The sequence below is a fragment of the Salmo trutta genome, chromosome 8, assembly GCF_901001165.1.
Source record: "Salmo trutta chromosome 8, fSalTru1.1, whole genome shotgun sequence".
NCBI classification, from domain to species: Eukaryota; Metazoa; Chordata; class Actinopteri; order Salmoniformes; family Salmonidae; genus Salmo; species Salmo trutta.
The window spans coordinates 37867973-37890846 of NC_042964.1; the positions used below are offsets into that span (position 1 = coordinate 37867973).

The window sequence follows — 22874 nt, forward strand, 5'->3', positions numbered from 1 at the left end:
TAAAGGAACTGGGACACAGCGGGGTAGATTAATACACCGGCACAGGCTGACGTTATTAGAATAGAACACAGCAGCTCTTAACGACTGCTTAGCTCGCCAATATATTTGATTACAGACTACTTATCTGGTAGAGAGAACGACAGCCGATCCAAAACCTTTTTGAATTGTATCCTACTGTTTTTATTTAATTCGTGCTGATCTGAAAGCACGTAACGGTGGTATTTTGGGGGGACCGATATTATTGGGAAACCTAGGTTTCTTTCGTGTTTTATTTCACTACCCTCTAGGAATGCTTACTCAGAACAGGATACAAAAGATCTGGATTCCTTCAAAGGATGACAAACCGGCAGTCCCCCGGCGATGTAAGTAGTTGCCTAACCCGCGGCTGGTATCAGCACCCATCTGATTCATTCAGGTTTCATTTAGAAAAAGTCCATAGGATAAATGTATTACATGGCATTATCTTTGATAATTATGCTATTGATTCTACATTAGCGGTCACCAGAAATCATGGAACGTTGTTGCAAAATGTAGTGTATTGAACTTTAAGTTCGAGGGTGCATAGAATGTGTTGAAATAAGAACATAAATGTGATTGCATGTTTTGATGTTTTACTCGCATGGCTTTATTTTCAATTGGCGTGGCATACAGCAGGTAGCCTACTTTTTGAAACCATTCAACAGAATAATTTTAAAACAGCTTAGTTTTCAAATGAACCTACCGACTTAAAAAAAAAAGTACACTATGTGTGTAATTACTGTAATTATGCTAAAAGCATATGCCCTATTAGCCTAGCCTATCCAAACTGGCCATTGGCACGCAGTCAGGTCAGGATTCACAAGTAGCTATAGAGGGTAATGGTTGATAGTGCTCACTATAGCAACCAAGCCCCCATCCGGTCCCTAGTTTCCACGAGTTACCACAGCCACAAAGTTAGAAAAAATAATAACTCTTTGATCTTAATTTAAGGTTAGGGCTAGGTATAAGGTTAGCAGTGTGGTTAGTTTAAGGGTTATGTTCAAAATGACATTTTAATAAGAGAAATTGTAGAAATAGGCGGCCTGTATGACTTTGTGGCTGTGGTCTGCTCGTGACAACCAGGAACCGTTGTGTGGGTGGGAGAGACGGGGGGATTTATCATGCAGACGCGTCGGGATTGGACGAACTATCGCGCGTGTCCGCATGGCGCGAGCTGTATAATGGCTGAGAAATTGCAGAAATAGGCGGGGTTTATGAATTTGTGGCTGTGGTAACTAGTGACGGCAGTTTGTAAAGAGCCGACTGATCAATATCAACCGCCTCAATTGGCACTGCTTAATTCACTGACGTCAGTGTGTTTGTCCTGATGTGTGTCATACAGAGGTGAATTAGTTTATGCCGCGTTCATAACGACAGTGAACTCGCAACTCAGAAATCTCCGACTTCGGAAAAAAACGAGGTCAGACTTGGAAAATCGTTTTGAACGGTCATCCAACTCGGAATGCAAATCGGAAACTGGAACATGCCTGGGTCGCTCCTCTTTTCATTTCGCTGCAGCTAGCGACTGGAACGAGCTGCAACAAACACTAAAACTGGACAGTTTTATCTCAATCTCTTCATTCAAAGACTCAATCATGGACACTCTTACTGACAGTCTCTACCTTGCCCTTTGTGCTGTTGTCTGTGACCAATAATGTTTGTACCATGTTTTGTGCTGCTACCATGTTGTGTTGTCATGTTATGTCGTTGTCTTTGGTCTCATTATGTAGTGTTGTCTCTCTTGTTGTGATGTGTGTTTTGTATTCTATTTATATTTCATTTATTTTTTATTTTTAATCACAGCCCCCATCCCCACAGGAGCCTTTTGGTAGGCCATCATTGTAAATAAGAATGTGTTCTTAACTGACTTGCATAGTTAAATAAAGGTACAAAAAATACAAATAATTTCTAGAACTCCAACTTTCTGACCTGAAGATCACTGACATTATGATTTGACCTAGTTTCCCCCCCAAGTTCCCAGTTGTCTTGAAAGCACCAATAGCTGGTGATGTCTGTATTACATGAAGATTCAGGCAATGAAAACGAATACCCATAAACACTTTCATGCCTTAAAGACTGACTTGCATTGACTAATGCACAGTGGTTCTGACATTGGAACCATCTCTCTAGTAGGAGGTTTATCAGCCGACTGTTCAATCAGGTTGGGGGAGGGGGGAGAGACAGCTTCAGCAGTGTCTGCAGGCAGACACACCATCTTGACCTCTGGGGAACTGGGGAAGGGTCTAGCTGGAGGAAGCAGAGCAGACTGGTGACCTCTGGGGAACTGGGGAAGGGTCTAGCTGGAGGAAGCAGAGCAGACTGTTGACCTCTGGGGAACTGGGGAAGGGTCTAGCTGGAGGAAGCAGAGCAGACTGGTGGGAGGGAATTACTATTAGTGTTTACCCATGACCATGACCATCACTGTGCTGCAAGGACCAGCCACACAGACAGAGCCTCAGTCTCCCAAAGTCTATAAGAAGATGTACAGCTCTCTGACACTGAATGAGAGAGGGAAGGAGATAGATGGAGAATGATAGAGGGAGAATGATAGAGGGAGGGAAAGGAGGGAGTGATGACCTAATAGCTTTATAGCTGTTTTTCCATCGAGGAGGTACTGTGTCCTGGAAAGTGGATTAGAGCTGGTAGGAGCGTGTGAATGAGAGGCATTTGTCACTGAATGAAGATGACGTTTTATTGTGTGTAAATTAAGAGTACACGATTAATCAGGTTGATTGTGTGTATGGCTATTGAACAATATTTGAATATCTCTGCCTCTCTCTGTCTCTAGCGACGGGGCCCCCACACCTGGCCAACCCCCCAACAGTGATTGTGATGGTGGGTCTGCCAGCCAGGGGGAAGACCTACATGTCCAAGAAACTCACCCGATACCTCAATTGGATCGGCATGCCCACCAAAGGTACACAGCACACACACACGGTACACACACTCAGCACATGACGAGACACATCAACAGGTGTAGCTAACAGATTAGTAACGTTTGTTATTGGTCATAGTAATGTGCCTCACACTGCCCTAAAATGACCTCCATTTTAGAAATGTTTATTTGATCTTATTGTTGTATTTATTCACTAAGAGGAACGTTGTGGTTACAAGGCGGAGGTTGGATTATTGTTCTTGAATCGGAATTCCTGCCATCTCATCTAGTTCCTTTTCCTCTGTTTTAGTTTGCAGATTTACCACAAACTGGGCTTGGGCTCACTTTCTCCCTCCAGAGCATTCTATTTACCATTGTTAGTTTGTTCTTTGCCTCCAGTCTTCAACGTGGGAGAGTATCGCAGAGAAGCAGTCAAGAACTACAGCTCGTATGACTTCTTCAAGGCCGACAACGAGAGTGCCGTGAAAATCAGACAGTGAGTCCACCTCTACTCCCCATCCTACTCTCTATTTTACCATGACAAATTCTGAGCCTCATGTGATGTCATTGATCATCAGAGTGCACTTGAAACAAGGCTAACAGAGATTATTTATTTTCTTGCTTAGACAATGTGCCTTAGCAGCTCTGAGGGACGTTGAGTCTTACCTGACAGAGGAGGGAGGCCAGGTTGCAGTCTTCGATGCCACCAACACTACTCGTGAGAGACGAGACATGATCCTGGACTTCGGCAGTGAGAACGGCTTCAAGGTCAGTGGTGTTTCTATGGTTACGAGAGGCTTGATGCAATCTCAAACAGATACGTGATCGAATGACTCATCATGTCTTTCAATGTAAAGATGATAAAATGACTCTAAATGTGTGTGCGCAGGTCTTCTTCATCGAGTCGGTGTGTGATGATCCCAGCGTCATTGCCACAAATATCATGGTGAGTCAGAAATCTGAACAGAACATCTGAAGAAACATGTTATTGGTTGGCTCATGTTCCTGCAAGGTTCCTCTAATGTTGCAGCCTGACGTTAGCTACTGACGTTGTAATATCTAAAATGTTATTCTTAATGAGTGTCTTACGTCGTCACCTGACCTTTTACTTCCTCCCATGACAGGAAGTGAAGGTGTCCTGCCCAGACTACCAGGACTGCAACAAGACAGACGCCATGGAGGACTTCCATAAGAGAATAGAGTGTTACAGGGTTCACTACGAACCCCTGGACCCAGACCAGTACGACAGGTAGCCCCTAAACCTCATATAGCTTATTCACTGTTTATACCTGTTGACCCTAGCTACTGTTTACTGTGTGATCTGAGAATGGCTTAAACCTGATTTAGAATCAGTTTGGCCTTTTAAATAATAATAAATAAGATTATATGGAACTCTGAGACATTTTGTGAATTCAGGCCCTAGACTAAACCTGGTCTAACCCCCTACGTAGGAGCCTGTCCTTCATCAAGGTGATAGATGTAGGCAGAAGGTTCCTGGTGAACCGGATCCAGGACCACGTCCAGAGTAAGATCGTCTACTACCTGATGAACATCCACGTCCAGCCCAGAGCCATCTACCTGTGTCGCCATGGAGAGAGCATGCACAACCTGCAGGGACGCCTGGGGGGAGACTCAGGGCTGTCGCCAAGGGGGAGAAAGGTACGAGAGTAGAAACACACACGCACACTAAGTTGACACATGAATACACACACACACACTTTCTGGTCACTTACTCTTTCCCCTTTCTCTCTGTGTAGTTTTCTGGGGCGTTGTCGACGTTTGTTAAAGAGCAGAACTTGACGGATCTGAAGGTGTGGACCAATCAGATGTGTTGCAGCATCCAGACTGCTGAGAGCCTGGGAGTGCCCTACGAACAGTGGAAGGCCCTTAACGAGATAGACGCTGTGAGTCACACACACTAGAATAGACCACTCACTGGACTGTGTGTGTGGTGCTTCATTTAAACAGCTCTAATGTGAGGTGTGTGCTGTGTGCACAGGGGGTGTGTGAGGAGATGACGTACGATGAGGTGAAGGAGAAGTACCCTGAGGAGTTTGCCCTGAGAGACCAGGACAAGTACTACTACCGCTACCCCACAGGAGAGGTTAGCACAGTACAATATACTGCTAGAATCAACCTGCTACTGCCAACTACTGTACAGTTACACATGGACATAGTTCTAGTGTGTCAAATTCTGCGAATTGATGTGTCTGTGAAAATTTCAAGTTAACCCTTCTCTCTTCTTTCTCTCTGTCTTATCCCTCCCTCCCTCCAGTCCTATCAGGACCTGGTCCAGCGGGTGGAGCCAGTGATCATGGAGCTGGAGAGACAGGAGAACGTTCTGGTTATCTGTCACCAGGCTGTGATGCGCTGTCTGCTGGCTTACTTCCTGGATAAGAGTGCAGAAGAGATGCCCTACCTGAAGTGTCCCCTCCACACGGTGCTGAAGCTCACCCCCATTGCCTACGGTGAGAACTTGTGTACACCTTTCACATTACCGAGCCAAGCCAATGTGACCGGAAAATATCAGAGACAGAATAGTACAGTTCAGATTGGCTCTATAGTGTGAATTGGGCATTAGGGTCAATTGTATGTTCTCTAGCTTGTCTAGGGCAGGAAAAATAAGGTGAGGTCTAAATATCTGTTCTGACTGTGGTGTGTGTGTGTCTTTACTCTGTGTGCAGGCTGCAAGGTAGAGTCCATCTCGCTCAACGTGGAAGCGGTGAACACCCACAGAGAGAGACCAGAGGAGATGAAGAAGTATCCTGGGACTCTGATCAGGAGGAACAGTGTGACCCCCCTGACCAGCCCCGAGCCCAACATCAAGAAACCCCGCATCGACGGCCTGGACGAACCCCTCCAGGAGCTGCCCATGTCCCTCTGCACTTCTTCCCACCTCACCTTGGCCGGACAGGTGAGTCTCTCTCTCTCTCTCTCTCTCACACACATCTTTGACTCCTCAAAACTACTGAAGGACATCTCTTATCCCTTTCTCTCCTGCTCTCAGCAATTTTCCATTCTACACTGTTGTCTCTTCGCTCTCTTAACGTTCACTCTTCTTTTCTTTCTTTTCATCCTTTCTTCCTTCTCTTCTTCACCGTGCAGCACTGGCTGGGCAAAGTCTGCCTGTAAGTACCTGTCTCTCTCCTACAGGAATACGTGCCAAGTGCCTCCCATCTTCCCGCTCACTATGACCTCACGTCCTGTGTACCGTTCCAGCCTCGCATTCCTTCTAACTGATGTCAGAGCATTGCACGAGCTTTGCTGTCTTCATGTTACTACGGCAACCCCTACACACTGTTCTGTCACTCACTTCTTTAGAACGTCTATATTTGAAATGTATTTTCTGTTCTGTTTAAAGACTTCCGCCCATCTGCACCATCCTTCACTGTCTGAAACTCGTCTCTCTTTTAGTGTTTCAAAGGTAAAGTGAGAAAGCAGCTAGATTTACCTCCCAGCTTTTCTGTAGTAGAAGTGTTGTTGTGTCTCAGACTCTGCAGGTACACATTGACAGGTGATAATTATTCAGGGGGTGGAAAAGATCCTGTCACAGTCAGAAGGGGCACTTATACACTGAGTGTGCAAAACATTAAGAACACCTTCCTAATATTGAGTTGCACCACTTTTTGCCCTCAAAACAGCGTCAATTCATCAGGGCATGAAACTCTACAAGGTGTCGAAAGCATTCCACAGAGATGCTGGCCCATGTTGACTCCAATGCTTCCCACAGTTGTGTCAAGTTGACTGGATGTCCTTTGGGTGGAGGACCATTCTTGATACACATGGGAAACTGTTGAGCGTGAAAAACCCAGCAGCGTTGCAGTTCTTGACACAAACCGGTGCTCCTGGCACCTACTACCATACCCCGTTCAAAGGCACTTAAATCTTGTGTCTTGCCCATTCACCCTCTAAACGGCTCACATACACAATCCATGTCTCAATTGTCTCAAGGCTTAACAATCCTTCTTTAACCTGTCTCCTCCCCTTCATCTACACTGACTGAAGTGGATTTAACAAGTGACATCAATAAGGGATCATAGCTTTCACCTAGATTCACCTGGTCAGTCTATGTCATGGAAAGAGCAGGTGTTAATGGTTTGTCCACTCAGTGTAGAGTAACACCCATAGACAAGTAAAGACAAACTCTTACACACCTATTGTAGCTCTATAGTTAGTTGTTGTGGTGTACTTAGACGTGGGATAGGGAGATTGGATAATCGTTTTTTGAGCCCACACATGGTTTAAATTTACCATGGAATATGAATGAGTAGCACATTGAGGCTTCAGACGACATGGTTGAGCAAAACCACAACCTCTGTCATGTTATGTCATCTCATGCTAAGCCTGGAGTCACTTAGTCTATAGGACAGGATCTTTCCCTCTCTTTATGTTTTATGTGTCTTGTCTCACAGATGACTTTTAGTTAGTTTTGTTATATTGTGATGGTTTCCCCAAGTCTTCTTAACCATTTTAGGCTTTTGTTTCCCTCAGAACATGAAGAGAAAGTCCAACGATCGCCATGAGATCCTGCAGCTCTGCCAGTGAGATCGCACTGCCTCGTCACCTGATCCAAGGCCCCAGGAAGTGAAAGCCGGCAAAGAGAATTCAACAATGTCACCAAAATGGACATTGTTGTGTTCCCCCCCCCCCATCTTCCTCTTTCTGGAGATCACAAGGCACTTCTGTTCTCTTTTCTCACACAGACGTGTTAGTGAGTGTCTGGTCTGTGTTATCTGCCAGTGCTTGTAGTTCAAACACTTTTGCCTCTGGGAAAGAGAGAGATAACACTGTACATTAGAGGTCTTCACAGGTCCACCCGAAATACCCGAGCAGGCCCGGGTCCAAAATTCAAAATTTTCCATCCGGTCTGAGCCGGGTCTTGGGTCTATGTAACTACAGCCGACAGACCCGACTGGACCCGGCCATGGCTCTGCATAGCCTATAGCATATTTATGTACCAGTAAAACATAATGTATGCTACTGTACAATACTGTACAACATGTCTCAACCACTCTGCTTTCTCTGGTTCCTCCGAAGTGAATCTGTGGTGACAGCTCACTCTGAAATTATGGTTTAATTAGTGTAATAGCTCTGTGATTCTAAGGAACTATTATATCTGGTTTGAGTGACTACTTGGCACTCAGCAATGCATCCTTCAGAGAGCTGGAACCAGGCCAAATATTTGAAATCTCCATTTATTGACACCCTCCTGAGATCTGAGTGATGAATCATGTATCCATGGTAATATCACTCTTTTAAAACCAGATGGAATCATTTAGTTTACGATGTAAACATTTTCCTATAAGAATGCCTCTGAAATAATGACTACCCAAATTGTTTGTCACTTTTGTTGATGTTGAGCACTTATTCACTTTTTTTGTTATGATTTTATTTCTAAAGATTTGAGTATCATACTGTTACTGAACAACCGGTGTACTCATGCTATGAAATGAATGATTATTTTGCACAGCAAAGTTGATATTCCTATTGAGTGGTGTGTATGACTGTGTCCAATTGTCTCTTTCTGTCTTTCTCTCCGAAAGGAGATTTGGACCTAGAGTGCCTAGTGCTTGTCCTGCAAGCCCAATGCTGCTTCTGTACCCATATAGCTGGCCATAGAAATTCAGACATATGCTACCTTCAGAGAACATGCAGTATAACGGGATTCACTTGTCTTTGTAAGCCAGCTGCTAACACGTGTGAGCACTTATATCTTTGTTATGAAAATACGTTCTGTAAATAGACATGTAAATATATCAGACTTGAAGGAATGCTCAGCGTTTGGAATGTTCAAGTCTAGAACTGAGTGGAAAGGTATTTTGTAGATGCTCTTTTGTACTGCTCTCTAATTGGCTGATTCATACTTAATTGTAAGTCGTGTACTACTCTGCCCTACAAAGGTTAAACGCAGTAACTACGCCAACAGTGAAACTGAGAAAAATGGCTTTGAAGTTGTTTTGCTAGCCATCCAAATATGTTCTGCATATCATATTGGTAGTACTACTTTTGTTCATTTGTTTGCTTCTGATACTTGAATTTTGTTTTTTTTGTAAGACATTTTTTCTCAAACGATTTATTTATATGTATATTTAGATGATCGTTTGGAGCAGATGGCACCTGGTCTTGCCTGAGTACTGTGTATGACTTGTGTATGACAAGCAAAGCGTCTGAGAGGACAACTTGTATATTCTGCATTTGCTGGGCCAATAAATCTCCAGGAAAATAAGCCATCTTGTGGATGTCATATCTTCATTATTTATGTTTGTTGGGCACACTATCAGCAAGGCAAACACCCTAACAATGTGTTTCCCTTTGGAGAAGTATGCTAGAACCTTTAAAGCAACTAAATTGTCACCAAAACACTTGCGATTCTAAAAGGTACTATAGGACAATATAGAAGTGTATTGAGAGTGCTGAGGCCTGTAGAAACACTACTTGATAGGCAAACACCCTATCAATGTGTTTCACTTTGGAGAGGGAGACCAGAAACTTTAAAAAAAACTGGAATCTGGAGTTTGTTGTACCATGCCACATTCAAACACATCTGTTCAAATAGTGTCACCACAGAGCCAGAGTCATCTCAACACTAGCTGTCAACATCTATACTGACCTAAGGCAACTGCCAAAATAAAGGAAACACCAGCATAAAGTGTCTTAATAGGGCATTGGGCCACCATGAGCCAGAACAGCTTTAATGCGCCTTGGCATAGATACTACAACTATCTGGAAACTTTATTAGAGGGATGCAACCCCATTTTTCCATGAGAAATTCCATCATTTGGTGTTTTGATGACTTTGGTGGAAAACGATGTCTCGGCGCCGCTCCAGAATCTCCCGGCTTAAGTGTTCAATTGGGTTGAGATCTGTTGACTGAGATCTCTTATTCTAGCCATTGTTGCCAAAATAATGGGCACCTGGGCATTTTTATACATCACCCTAAGCATGATGGGATGTTAATTGCTTATTTAATTCGAACCACAGTTGCTTTCAATATACTTTGTATTCCTCATTTACTCAAGTGTTGGCAGTTACCTGTTGTAGCTCTGTGTGTCTGGTGCTGAGAATGAATGAAACCATTCTCTGTTAAAAAGTCACTCCCAAACAGTCCATGGAGTAAAACATGTTGGAGTAGCTGTTTTACAGGTCAGTAGAACACACACTCAAGAACAGTGATGTGTGTTTCGTCGTGTTTCTTAATCCTAGTCCTGGGGACCTAAAAGGGGGGCGATTTTTATTTTTTTCCCCTAGCGCTACACAGCTGATTCAAATGATCAACTCATCATCAAAAGCTTTGATGATTCAAACCAGGTGTTTGGTTCTAAGGCAAAAACAAAAATGCGCCCTTTGGGTTCCCAGGGCCAGGATTAACAAACACTGGTGTAACGTAATTGGACACAATACAATTAATTAAATCTGTGTTGAACTGACGTAGGTCCAGCTCTCGCCAAACTCCTCTTGTTATTTACCCCTATTCCTGTCTCCTCTCTCCCCTACTCTTCTCATTTGGCTGTCAGATTTCAGTCAGCCGGACATCAAAGGAGAAGTCAATGATGCAACAAAGGCTCTGAAACAGTGCTCCGGAATGAAGGTTCATGTGTGTAATAACAGGGGCATTATTTATCCATTATTAATCCTCCTAGTATAGCAGGGTCCAAGCCTTCTCTGTCCGTTTCTCTATTGTCTAGACACACAGAGCTGCATGGCAGTACAGAGTGTCCTACATTCAGGGAATCCCTGTGCTGTACTGTGCTGGACAGGATTAGCCTAGCATTCTGTCCTCTGGCCCTCAGCACTACAGCAGTCTATAAACCACTGGCTCTCAACCCATACCCAGCTCTACCATGTATCGCCCTATTGGAAAGAAAGATAGTGATAGCATATCTGAGACAAGCAACCTTCTCTATTTATTCTATGGCTGCATGCCAAATGGCATCCTATTCCCTATAGCCTGTTACTTTTGACCAAGGCCCGTAAGGCTCAAAATAAGTGTACTATATAGGGAATAGAGTGCCATTTGTGACACAACCTATTTCTATATGGTGGTCCAGTGGCCTTTGACCTGGTGAGATACAGTAGAGTGTCCATAAAACAGCTGAGGCCATCAGGCCCATGTCATGTGCTGTTGATATGGCACAGGCCAGAGGGTTGATGTGTAAACCAAGGGCAGGCCAGCAGCACTCTAGCTCAGATGGCAATACAGTACTATTTACAGTGGCCACATGACTGCAGTTACATGTAACTCAATCACTCATGATTGCAAGGTCGAGGGGTTTTTGTCTTGCAAATAGTCAGACGATGTTGTCTGGGCAGAGTTAAAGATGTTGCTCTTGATAGTTGTTGCTGTGTTGTCGTTGTATAATGCATTCAGATGGGGTTTGTGCAGGGAGCGTGAGGTAACTGTGGCGTGCATGCTGCGGTGACTCAACTCCAGCCAAACGTACACTTCTGCTACTTGCCAACCCAGGCAGGCGCTGCTGTCTGATTCACGGCCCGGTTGGTCTGTGCTGGGTTGGCTGGGGTTTTGGTCTACAGCAGCCAGAGTGTATGTGACTACTCTCATGTACACTTGTCTCGACCCAGTCACATGACCTCATGCGCACACAAGCAAACTTCAGGAAAGTTCATTTGCATTGGATTTTGCATACCCAGCTCAGATTGAACTAATGTTTGATAGACTCAGTCTCTATACGTGACAGATACCTGCATAGACCATCTACTCTCGCTTGTGTATGGTTATACATAAAGAATGAGTCCTGGTTTTGGCTGTAGGCTATTGGGCCATGTTTCCGTCTGTGTTTGTATGTTCTGTATGTGGTGGTGCAGACCGGCTTTCTCCCTGTGTATGTGAGTGTGTTTGTGTGTGTGTGTACAGTATATGCATGACTGTATGCGTGTGTGATAATCTCTGTGGGAGAGAAGAGAAGCTGCAGTCAGAGTCATGAATGGAACATGGTTCTGGTTTACAGTGCTTTCGGAAAGCATTCAGACCCTTTGACTTCTTCCACATTTTATTACGTTACAGCCATATTCAAAATTGATTCAATCGTTTTTTTCCCTCATCAATCTACACACAATACCCCATAATGACAAAGCAAATTTTTTTTTTGTATTTAGACCATTTTCTCAGTACTTTGTTATAGCACCTTTGGCAGTGATTACAGCCTGGAGTCATCTTGTGTATGACTCTACAAGCTTGGCACACCTGGATTTGGGGAGTTTCTCCCATTCTTTTCTGCAGATCCTTTCAAGTTCTGTCAGGTTGGATGGAGAGCGTCGCAGCACAGCTAATTTCAGGATTCTTCCGAGATGTTCGATCGTGATCAAGTCCGGGCTCTGGCTGGGCCACTCAAGGACATTCAGAGACTTGTCCCGAAGCCACTCCTGCATTGTCTTCACTGTGTGCTTAGGGTTGTTGTCCTGTTGGAAGGTAAACGTTTGCCCCAGTCTGAGGTCCTGAGCACTCTGGAGCAGGTTTTCATCAAGGATCTCTCTGTACTTTGCTCTGTTCATCTTTCCCTCAATTCTGACTAGTCTCCCAGTCCCTGCCACTGAAAACATCCCCACAGCATGATGCTGCCACCACTATGCTTCACCGTAGGGATGGTGCAAGGTTTACTCCAGACGTGACACTTGGCATTCAGACCAAAGAGTTGAATCTTGGTTTCATCAGACCAGAGAATCTTGTTTCTCATGGTCTGAGAGTCCTTTAAGTGTCTTTTGGCAAACTCCAAGGGTTCTGTCATGTGCCTATACTGAGGAGTGGCTTCCATGGAGTGCTGCAGAGATGATTGTCCTTCTGGAAGGTTCTCTCATCTCCACAGAGAAACTCTGGAGCTCTGTCAGTGAGCATCAGGTTCTTGGTCACCTCCCCGACCAAGGCCCTTCTCCCCTGATAGCTCAATTTGGCCGGGCGGCCAGCTCTAGGAAGAGTCTTGGTGGTTCCAAACTTCTTCCATTTAAGAATGATGTAGGCCATTGTGTTCTTGGGAACCTTCAATGCTGCAGAACTTTTTTGGTACCTTTCCCCAGATCTGTGCCTCGACACAATCCTGTCTCAGAGCTCTACGGACAATTCCTTCAACCTCGTGGCTTGGTTTTTGCTTTGACATGCACTGTCAACTGTGGGACCTTATATAGACAGGTGTGTGCCTTTCCAAATAATTTCCAATCAATAGAATTTTACCACAGGTGGACTCCAATCCAGTTGTAGAAACCTCTCAAGGTTGATCAATGGAAACAGGATGCACCTGAGCTCAATTTCAAGTCTCAGAGCAAAGGGTCTGAATTCTAATGTAAATAAGGTACTTCTGTTTTCTAAAAACATGTTTTCGCTTTGTTATTATGGTGTATTATGTTAGACGAGGATTATTTAAAAAATCAATTTTAGAATAAGGCTGTAACGTAACAAAATGTGAAAGTCAAGGGGTCTGAATACTTTCCGAATGCACTGTAACTGTCTCTGCTAAGCCAGCGCTCCACAAATAAATCCCTAATGCTGCACTGACTAACTGGTGCCAATCACTTTATCTGTTCAAGTTCTGTATGGGAAACTAGTGTTGCAGTGCTAAGTAATTTCATTTCTGCTCATGGGTCATGTCCCCGTTCAGGGGAAGTTCATTTAAAAATGTTGATATACATTCTCACTCACACAGCTGTGTCATGACTCAGCTCTCTGTCCTCTCCAAGGTGATGAGCTCTTCCTCATTAACAGATCATGTTCTGAGAAGACGGACCCAGTAATCCTGTCAGTCTAAACTGACCCCTCTGATCTACCCAGCATAATCACACACACACACATGCACGCACACATATACAGTTCCTTCAGAAAGTATTCACACCCCTCGACTTTTTCCACATATTGTTGTTTCACAGCCTGAATTTTCAAATTGGTTAAATGTAGATTTAAAAAAAAAAAATGTAACTCGCCTTCACACAATATCCCATAATGTCAAAGTGGAATAATGTTTTACAAAATGTTTACAAATTAATAAAACATGAAAAGCTTAAATGTCTTGAGTCAATAAGCATTCAACCCGTTTGTTAAGCAAATCTTTGCTCCTGAACTTATTTAGTCTTAACAAGTCACATAAGAAGTTGCATGGACTCACTCTGTGCAATAATAATGTTTAACATGATTTTTGAATGAATACCTCATCTCTGTACCCCACACATACAATTATCTGTAAGGTCCCTCAGTTGAGCAGTGACTTTCAAACACAGATTCAACCACAAAGAACAGGGAGGTTTTCCAATGCCTCGCAAAGAAGTGCACCTTTTGGTAGATGGGTAAAAAAAAAGACATTGAATATCCCTTTGAGCATGGTCAAATATGAATTACACTTTGAATGGTGTATCAATACACCCCTCACTACAAAGATACAGGCGTCCTTCCTAACTCAGTTGCCGGAGAGGAAGGAAACCGCTCAGGGATTTCACCATGTTACAGAGTTTAATGGCTGCGATAGGAAAAAACTGAGAATGGATCAACAACATTGTAGTTACTCCACAATACTAACCTCATTGACAAAGTGAAAGGATGGAAGCCTGTACAGTATAATATATTCCAAAACGTGCATCCTGTTTGCTACAAGGCACTAATGTAATACTGCAAAAAATGTGGCAAAGCAATTTGACATTTTTCAGGCTGTAACACAACAAAATGTTGAGTAAGTCAAGGGGTATGAATTACTTTCTGAAGGCACTGTACATGTACAATCACATATATACACACACACACAAACTTGGAAAATGTAATCATGATGCGACCTTGTGACCATTAATCATCACGTTGTAAACAGTCCTAAATGGCTTTATTACTGCTGCATCAATCACAAGACACACCTTGACACACCTTCACTGTCAAACTCACTTACAAGGCCTGTGTTTGTCAAACCTGTCTGTAACCCTAAAAGGAAATGAAACGAGGGACAGTCACAGAGCCACTCCTCTTTCCATCTCTCTCTCTTTGTCTGGGGGTCATTGACAGGGAGATTCCATCCCTCTCTTCCCTAATCTGGACAATGCTGGGCCAATTGTACACCACCTCATGGGTCTCCCGGTCACAGCTGGCTGTGCCACAGCCTGGGATCGAACATGGGTCTGTAGTGACGCCACAAGCACAGTGATGCAGTTCCTTAGACCGCTGCGCCACTCGGGAGGCCCTAAGAATAGGCTGATTAAGTGCAAACCGAGGGCTTGTCTCTTTCTGGTGTCACTTTATTTTTCCCTCATTGGACAATATTGGAGTCCAAATGTTGACAAGAAAATAAAGATGAATAGGCAGATAGACAAGCGGTTCTGTTGTATAAGAATTGGTTCCTAGAATTGGTTCCAACTGTTTCAGTATTTCCTGTGACTGTTTTGATATTTCCACTAAAGAAACAAAAGGCAGTGTTTCAAGTTAGGACAGCCTGTAGCCATGATGACCCAGCTGAAACTGCCAGATGGGCTGGGAAGGATTGCTGTTGAGGGGAAGTTAGAGTAACATTCGGTCTGAGATATTTGGTGTACAAGCTTAAGGGGGTTATAAAATGGAGGTCAAATCTGGGCCTCCCTGACTACAGTAAATGGGTTAAAGCTTGCTGTGGGCTAACACGATTGCTGTGGAGGACACAGCAGTGCCAACTGGCATCGGTACAGATGGCATCACCCTGTGTGTGCATGTTCATTTCCTCTCCAGGAAATACACTCTAGTCTCCACCACTCCCCTTTTCAGACTTTTCAGCCTCAATCATTCTCATTTACATCTCTCCTCCCCCTCCCTTTCCACTATTGAGCCTGACCCGCTCAAGGGTACGTGAGCCTCCACACATCACTTTACATCACTCTCTGGGATCAATTATAAAGTCACTGTGGAGGCCAACGTATCCCTGAGTGGGTCAGGCTCAATAGTGCGGTTGGGGAAAGAGAGCGAGAGAGGCAGAGGATTAGAAGGAGGGTGGGGTGATTTAGGTGGACGTGAGTTTATTCACATCCCATTGAGGGGCATGATTTAGGATGGCTGTGTGAAAGCACGTTCCAACACTACTGTTCCAGTGACTAACAGTGTAGTATCTTCTCTCTCACAGCTGTATCTAAGAGTTACACCTTCAGACTCCTTCAGCCTGTCTGGCCTCAGTACCATGAGAAACCAGTCAGACTCATGATCCAGGCTGCCCCCAGCCCTCTCGTTCTCTCTGTTCCACTTCACTCCCCGGTGACAGATGGAATGAGGTTGGTGGACTGAGAGACCATTATCCCCAGTTACCATTTACCCAGCAACAGGATCAACATATGACCCATATCTCCCGTAAGTGACCTGCACCTTCACACACACACACACACACACACACACACACACACACACACACACACACACACACACACACACACACACACACACACACACACACACACACACACACACACACACACACACACACACACACACACACACGGTCACCATTCATTCACATTAATGGTTAAATGTTTTGGCTGTAGGCTATTGGGCCATGTGTTTCTATGTTCTGTATGTGGTGGTGCAAACTGACTTTCTCCCTGTGCATGTGAGTGTGTGTGTGTTCATGCATGAGTGAGTGCACACGTGTGTGTGTGTGTACAGAATATGCATTAATGCGTGACTGTGCATGTATGTGTGTATGTGATCATCTCTGTGGGAGAAAAGAGAAGCTGCAGAGTCAGACATGAATGGAACATGGGTCTGGTTTACAGTGCATTCGGGAAGTATTTAGACCCCTTGACTTTTTACACATTTTGTTACGTTACAGCCTTATTCAAAATTGATTACATCGTTTTTTCCCCTAATCAATTTACACACAATACCCCATAATGACAGAGCAAAAATGTTTTTGCAAATGTTTTAATATCACTTATTCCACATTTTGTTGTGTTACAGCCTGAAAAAGTTAATTGCTTTGCCACATTTTTTTGCAGTATTACATTAGTACCTTGTTGCAAACTGTACGCATTTTTCAGAATATTTTAATTCTGTACTCTTGTCAATGAGGTTGGTATTATGGAATAGCTACAATGTTGATCCATCCTCAGTTTTTTCCTATCATAGCCATTAAACTCAAATTTTTTAGCCACCATTGGCCTCATGCTGAAATCCCTGAGCGGTTTCCTTCCTCTCCGGCAACTAAGTTAGGACGGACGCCTGTATCTTTGTAGTGACTGGGTGTATTGATACACCATCCAAAGTGTAATTCATATTTGACCATGCTCAAAGGGATATTTCATGTATTTTTTTTTCATCTACCAATAGATGCACTTCTTTGCGAGGCATTGGAAAACCTCCCTGGTCTTTGTGGTTGAATCTGTTTGAAATTGACTGCTCAACTGAGGGCCCTTACAGATAATTGTATGTGTGGGGTACAGAGAGGAGGTAGTCATTAAAAAATCATGTTAAACACTATTATTGCACACAGAGTCCATGCAACTTATTATGTGACTTGTTAAACAAATTTGTACTCCTGAACTTATTTAGTATTGCCATAACAAATGGGTTGAATTCCTATTGACTCAAGACATTTCAGCTTTCATGTTTTATTAATGAGTAATTGTTAATTTATTTTAATCCACTTTGACATTATGGGGTATTGTGTTTAGGTCAATAAAAAAAAATCTCAATTTAATCAATTTGGAATTTAGGCTGTAACCCAACAAAGGGTCTGAATACGTAAAGAAGGCACTTTGTGTGTGTGATAATGCTGGGTAGATCAGAAGGGTCAGTTTAGACTGACAGGATTACTGTGTCCGTCTTCTCAGACCGAAGAGAACATGATCACATGATCTGTTAATGAGGAGGAGCTCATCACCTTGGAGAGGACAGAGAGCTGAGTCATGACACAGCTGAAAGAGAGAGAGAGATAGCAAGTGAGACATTTTTAAATGAACTTGAGCAGAAATTAAATGAAATTACTTAGCACTGCAACACTAGTTTCCCATACAGAACATGAATGGATAAAACAGTGATTTGCATCAGTTAGTCAGTGCAGTATTATGGATCTATTTGTGGAGGGCTGGCTGAGCAGAGACAGTTACAGCGCACCCCATAATGACAAAGCGAAAACATATTTTTAGACATTTTAGCAAATGTATTGCAAATAAAAAACAAACTTAATTTACATGAGGATTCGGACCCTTTACTCTGAGACTTGAAATTGAGCTCAGGTGCATTCTGATTCCATTGATCAACCTTGATGTTTCTACAACTTGATTGGAGTCCCCCTGTGGTAAAATTCTATTGATTGGACATGTTTTGGAAAAACACACACCTGTCTATATAAGGTCCCACAGTTGACAGTGCATGTCAGAGCAAAAACAAAGCCATGAGGTCGAAGGAATTGTCCATTGAGCTCTGAGACAGGATTGTATCGAGGCACAGATCTGGGGAAAGGTACCAAAAAAGTTCTGCAGCATTGAAGGTTCCCAAGAACACAATGGCCTACATCATTCTTAAATGGAAGAAGTTCGGAACCGCCAAGACTCTTCCTAGAGCTGGCCGCCCGGCCAAATTGAGCAATCAGGGGAGAAGGGCCTTTGTCAGGGAGGTGACCAAGAACCCGATGCTCACTCTGACAGAGCTTCAAAGTTTCTCTGTGGAGATGGGAGAACCTTCCAGAAGGACAGGCATCTCTGCAGCATTCCACGGAAGCCACTCCTTAGTTAAAAGAACATGACAGCCCACTTGGAGTTTGCCAAAAGGCACCTAAAGGACTCTCAGACAATGAGAAACAAGATTCTCTGGTCTGATGAAACCAAGATTAAACTCTTTGGTTTGAATACCAAGTGTCACGTCTGGAGGAAACCTGTCACCATCCCTATGGATAGGCTTTTTTTTACCCTCTTCTCCCCAATTTCGTGATATTCAATTGGTAGTTACAGTCTTGTCCCATCGCTGCAACTCCCCTATGGACGTGGGAGAGGCGAAAGTCAAGAGCCATGCATCCTCCGAAACACGACCCCACCAACCGCACTGCTTCTTGGCACATTGCTCGCTTAACCCGGAATCCAGCCGCACCAATGTGTGGGAGAAAACACCATCCAGCCGGCGACCGAAGTCAGCTTGCATGTGCCTGTCCCGCCAAAAGGAGTCACTAGAGCTTGATGGGACAAGGATATCCCAGCCAGCCAAACACTCCTCCAACCCGGACTACGCTGGGACAATTGTGCACCACCTCATGGGTCTCCCAATCACAGCCAGCTGTGACACAACCTGGGATCGAACCTGGGTCTGTAGTGATGCCTCAAGCACAGCGATGCAGTGCTTTAGATTGCTGCACCACTCGAGAGGCCCTAAGGATAGGCTGTTTAAGTGCAAACCGATGCGTTGTCTCTTTCTGGTGTGACTGTATTTTCCCCTCATTGGACAATACTGGAGTCCAAACAGGAAAATACAGATGAATAGGCAGATAGATAGACAAGCTGTTCTGTTGTATAAGAATTGGTTCCCAGAATTGGTTCCAACTGTTTCAGTATCTCCTGTGACTGTTTTTGTATTTTCACTAAAGAAACTAAAAACTGTATTTCAAGTTAGGACAGCCTGTAGCCTTGATGACCCAGCTGAAACTGTCAGATGGGCTGGGAAGGATTGCTGTTGAGGGGAAGTTAGAGTAACATTCGGTCTGAGATATTTGGTGTACAAGCTTAAGGGGGTTATAAAATGGAGGTCATATCTGGGCCTCCCTGACTACAGTAAATGGGTTAAAGCTTGCTGTGGGCTAACACGATTGCTGCGGAGGACACAGCAATGCCAACTGGCATCGGTACAGATGGCATCACCCTGTGTGTGCATGTTCATTTCCTCGCCAGGAAAAACACTCTAGTCTCCACCACTCCCCTTTTCAGACCTTTCAGCCTCAATCGTTGTCATTTACATCTCTCTCCTCTCTCCCTCTTTCCTCCTCTCTCCACTATTGAGCTTAACCCACTCAGGGGTACGTGAGCCTCCACACATCACTCTCTGGGATCAATTATAAAGTAACGAGGGAGGGGGAGAGAGAGGATGAGGAAAGAAGAGAATTGGGGTATAGAAAGAGAGAGGGAGAGAGGCAGAGGATTAGAAGGAGGGTGGGGTCATTTAGGTGGACGTGAGTTTATTCACATCCCATTGAGGGGCATGATTTAGGATGGCTGTGTGAAAGCACGTTCCAACACTACTGTTCCAGTGACTAACAGTGTAGTATCTTCTCTCTCACAGCTGTATCTAAGAGTTACACCTTCAGACTCCTTCTGTCACGTCCTGACCAGTATAAGGGTTATTTGTTGTTGTAGTTTGGTCAGGACGTGGCAGAGGGTATTTGTTTTATGTGGTTCGGGGTGGTGGTTTATTTAGTAGGGCATTTGATTTATTATTTCCGGGTTTTTGGGTAATGTTCTATGTTTGTATTTCTATGTGGTCTCTGGTCTTTTGTATTTCTATGTCTGGTTTATTGGGGTTGGACTCTCAATTGGAGGCAGGTGTTTTCTCGTTGCCTCTGATTGGGAGTCCTATATATGGGTATGATTGGGAGTCCTATATATGGGTACTGCTTGACTAGTTGGACCCAAGCTTGCTATACAACATTAAAACCTATTCAGTCTGTCTACAAACAGGCTCTCAAAGTGCTCGATAGGAAGCCCAATAGCCATCATCACTGTTACATCCTCAGAAAGCATGAGCTCCTGAGTTGGGAAAATCTGGTGCAATACACCGACGCATGTCTTGTATTCAAGATCCTAAATGGGCTAGCTCCCCCTCCACTCAGTATTTTTGTTAAACAGAAAACCCAAACATATGGCAGCAGATCCACAAGGTCTGTCATGAGAGGTGACTGTATAGTTCCCTTAAGGAAAAGCACCTTTAGTAAATCCGCTTTCTCTGTGAGAGCGTCCCATGTCTGGAATACACTGCCATCAGACACACATAACTGCACCACATATCACACTTTCACAAAATGCATGAAGACATGGCTAAAGGTCAATCAGATTTGTGAACATAATCCCTAGCTGTGTATTGCCACTTTCCATGTTGTCTGTTGTCTGTAGCTTGTGAGGTGTGGAAACACTTTGTTATTTTTATGGATTTTGTCTTGTTGCTTTTTGTTCTATGTTGCTCTGTCTGTATGCTATGTCTTGCTTGTCCTATGTTACTCTGCGTGTGCTCACTGTTCTATGATTGTCTGTATTGTAATTGTTTTTAATAACCTGCCCAGGGACTGCGGTTGAAAATTAGCCGGCTGGCTAAAACCGGCACTTTTACTGAAACGTTGATTAATGTGCACTGTCCCTGTAAAAATAAAATAAACTCAAACTCAAACTGTTTGGTTTAGTGTTTGTGGGAGATTGTTTCTTGTTTTGCGTGTGTGAGCATGACAAGACTGTTTTGTTGATCGTTCGTTCTTCATTTTGTTATTTTGGTGTTTTCTTGGTTTAAAATAAAATACAAGATGAGCATCCACATTCCTGCTGCGTTTTGGTCCTCCATTCCAGACGACAACCGTTACACCTTCAGCCTGTCTGGCCTCAGTACCATGAGAAACCAGTCAGACTCATGATCCAGGCTGCCCCCAGCCCTCTCGTTCTCTCTGTTCCACTTCACTCCCCGGTGACAGATGGAATGGGGTTGGTGGACTGAGAGACCAGTAACCCAAGTTACCATTTATCTAGCAACAGGATCAACATATGACCCATATCTCCAATAAGTGACCTGCACCTTCACACACATACACCTACTGTGTGTACACACACACACACACACACACACACACACACACACACACACACACACACACACACACACACACACACACACACACACACACACACACACACACACACACACACCATTCATCCACATTAATGGTTAACTGACACACTTACTCAAGGTGACCTGTCTCCCCTCACCTGTTGAATATACTGTATGCAGGCGTGTTTGCACCTTCACCCATTGAATCTGATCCACCCTGTCTATGTGGCGACATCGTCTGACCTCTGGTATATTGTATTACCATTGGAAGGTAACTACATTGATATTTTAAGGTAAACTACACAGATCAGATGACTGAGTAGAAGAAAGGTTACGATAGAGTTAACCCTCCCTTTTGCTGGGTCTACAAGGCCTTGTAGGGATGTGAGCTCTCATACTGTCCAGTCAGCGAGACTCTGGTTCAGAATGAGAATAATAACATTGGGCACAGCTCCAGACTGTTACAACACAGTGAATCAATGTTTTACATGAGAAGAACGGAAGGAGTGAGTATTTTCCAGTGAACATGTGAGACAGACATAGGACACAGTTTCTCGTTTCAAAAGCGGGTTCTCATAGCTGACCCTGGTCCCCAGTTGCCCGCAAAAAAAGATTACATTTCCTGTGACCTCTCTGAATGGTCTCTAGTGTGTGTGTGTGTGTGTGTGTGTGTGTGTGTGTGTGTGTGTGTGTGTGTGTGTGTGTGTGTGTGTGTGTGTGTGTGTGTGTGTGTGTGTGTGATTATAGCAGCAGCAGTGGTCAGAGGCCCAGCAGTAATAACGATGGAGATTTCCCCTGAGTTTAGTCCTCTGGTAACAAGGCTGCATTGTACTGTGTACATCTGGTGTGGAGTCATGTCTCCCAAAGATGCGCGCGCACACACAATTCACACCACTGTCTACCTGCTACAAAGCTTGGTGTCTCACTCAGACACTATGTCAGAACAAGTGGGTGGAAGAGGGACTAAAACAGACTATTTAGTACATGTGGTGTATAGAAAGAGAGAGGAGGAAATTGGAAGAGTTGTTTTCTAAAAAAGGCAGGAGGAGATGGAGGAAATAATTGTGAGAGCTAAACTTCAGTGTGTGTAGACTCTCTGAACAGTATTCTGAATCTGGAGATGAGCTGATGAGAGTTGAACTGGAAGTACAGACAGAGAACATACAGTTGAAGTCGGAAGTCATTAAAACTCGTTTTTCAACCACTCCACAAATTTCTTGTTAACAAACTGTACTTTTTGCAAGTTGGTTAGAA

The 22874-nt window shown here is 43.9% G+C and overlaps 1 protein-coding gene across 2 annotated transcripts; it reads left to right on the forward strand.

The window, feature by feature from the left end:
• The first annotated feature begins 1 nt into the window (after position 1).
• Positions 2-9120, forward strand: LOC115198846 (6-phosphofructo-2-kinase/fructose-2,6-bisphosphatase 3). Of its 2 annotated transcripts, XM_029761185.1 has the most exons (13): positions 2-362; positions 2807-2935; positions 3293-3389; positions 3520-3661; positions 3783-3839; positions 4018-4142; positions 4345-4552; positions 4651-4797; positions 4893-4997; positions 5169-5361; positions 5578-5807; positions 5999-6021; positions 7385-7496. In XM_029761185.1, exons 1-13 carry the CDS (start codon positions 290-292, stop codon positions 7389-7391), a joined length of 1536 nt encoding a protein of 511 aa, XP_029617045.1. In that variant the 5' UTR covers positions 2-289; the 3' UTR covers positions 7392-7496. The 2 variants fall into 2 exon arrangements, with proteins under 2 accessions (XP_029617045.1, XP_029617044.1); XM_029761184.1 differs by lacking the exon at positions 5999-6021 and having other exon boundaries at positions 3-362; positions 7385-9120.
• Positions 9121-22874: the final 13754 nt, after the last annotated feature.

Excerpts from the sequence above, each read along its gene's own strand:
- LOC115198846 (XM_029761184.1), top strand. The coding sequence starts at position 290 with ATGCTTACTCAGAACAGGATACAAAAGATCTGGATTCCTTCAAAGGAT. Across the intron at positions 363-2,806 it reads ACCGGCAGTCCCCCGGCGAT|CGACGGGGCCCCCACACCTG; the intron begins GTAAGTAGTTGC and ends CTCTGTCTCTAG. Across the intron at positions 4,143-4,344 it reads GACCCAGACCAGTACGACAG|GAGCCTGTCCTTCATCAAGG; the intron begins GTAGCCCCTAAA and ends CCCCCTACGTAG.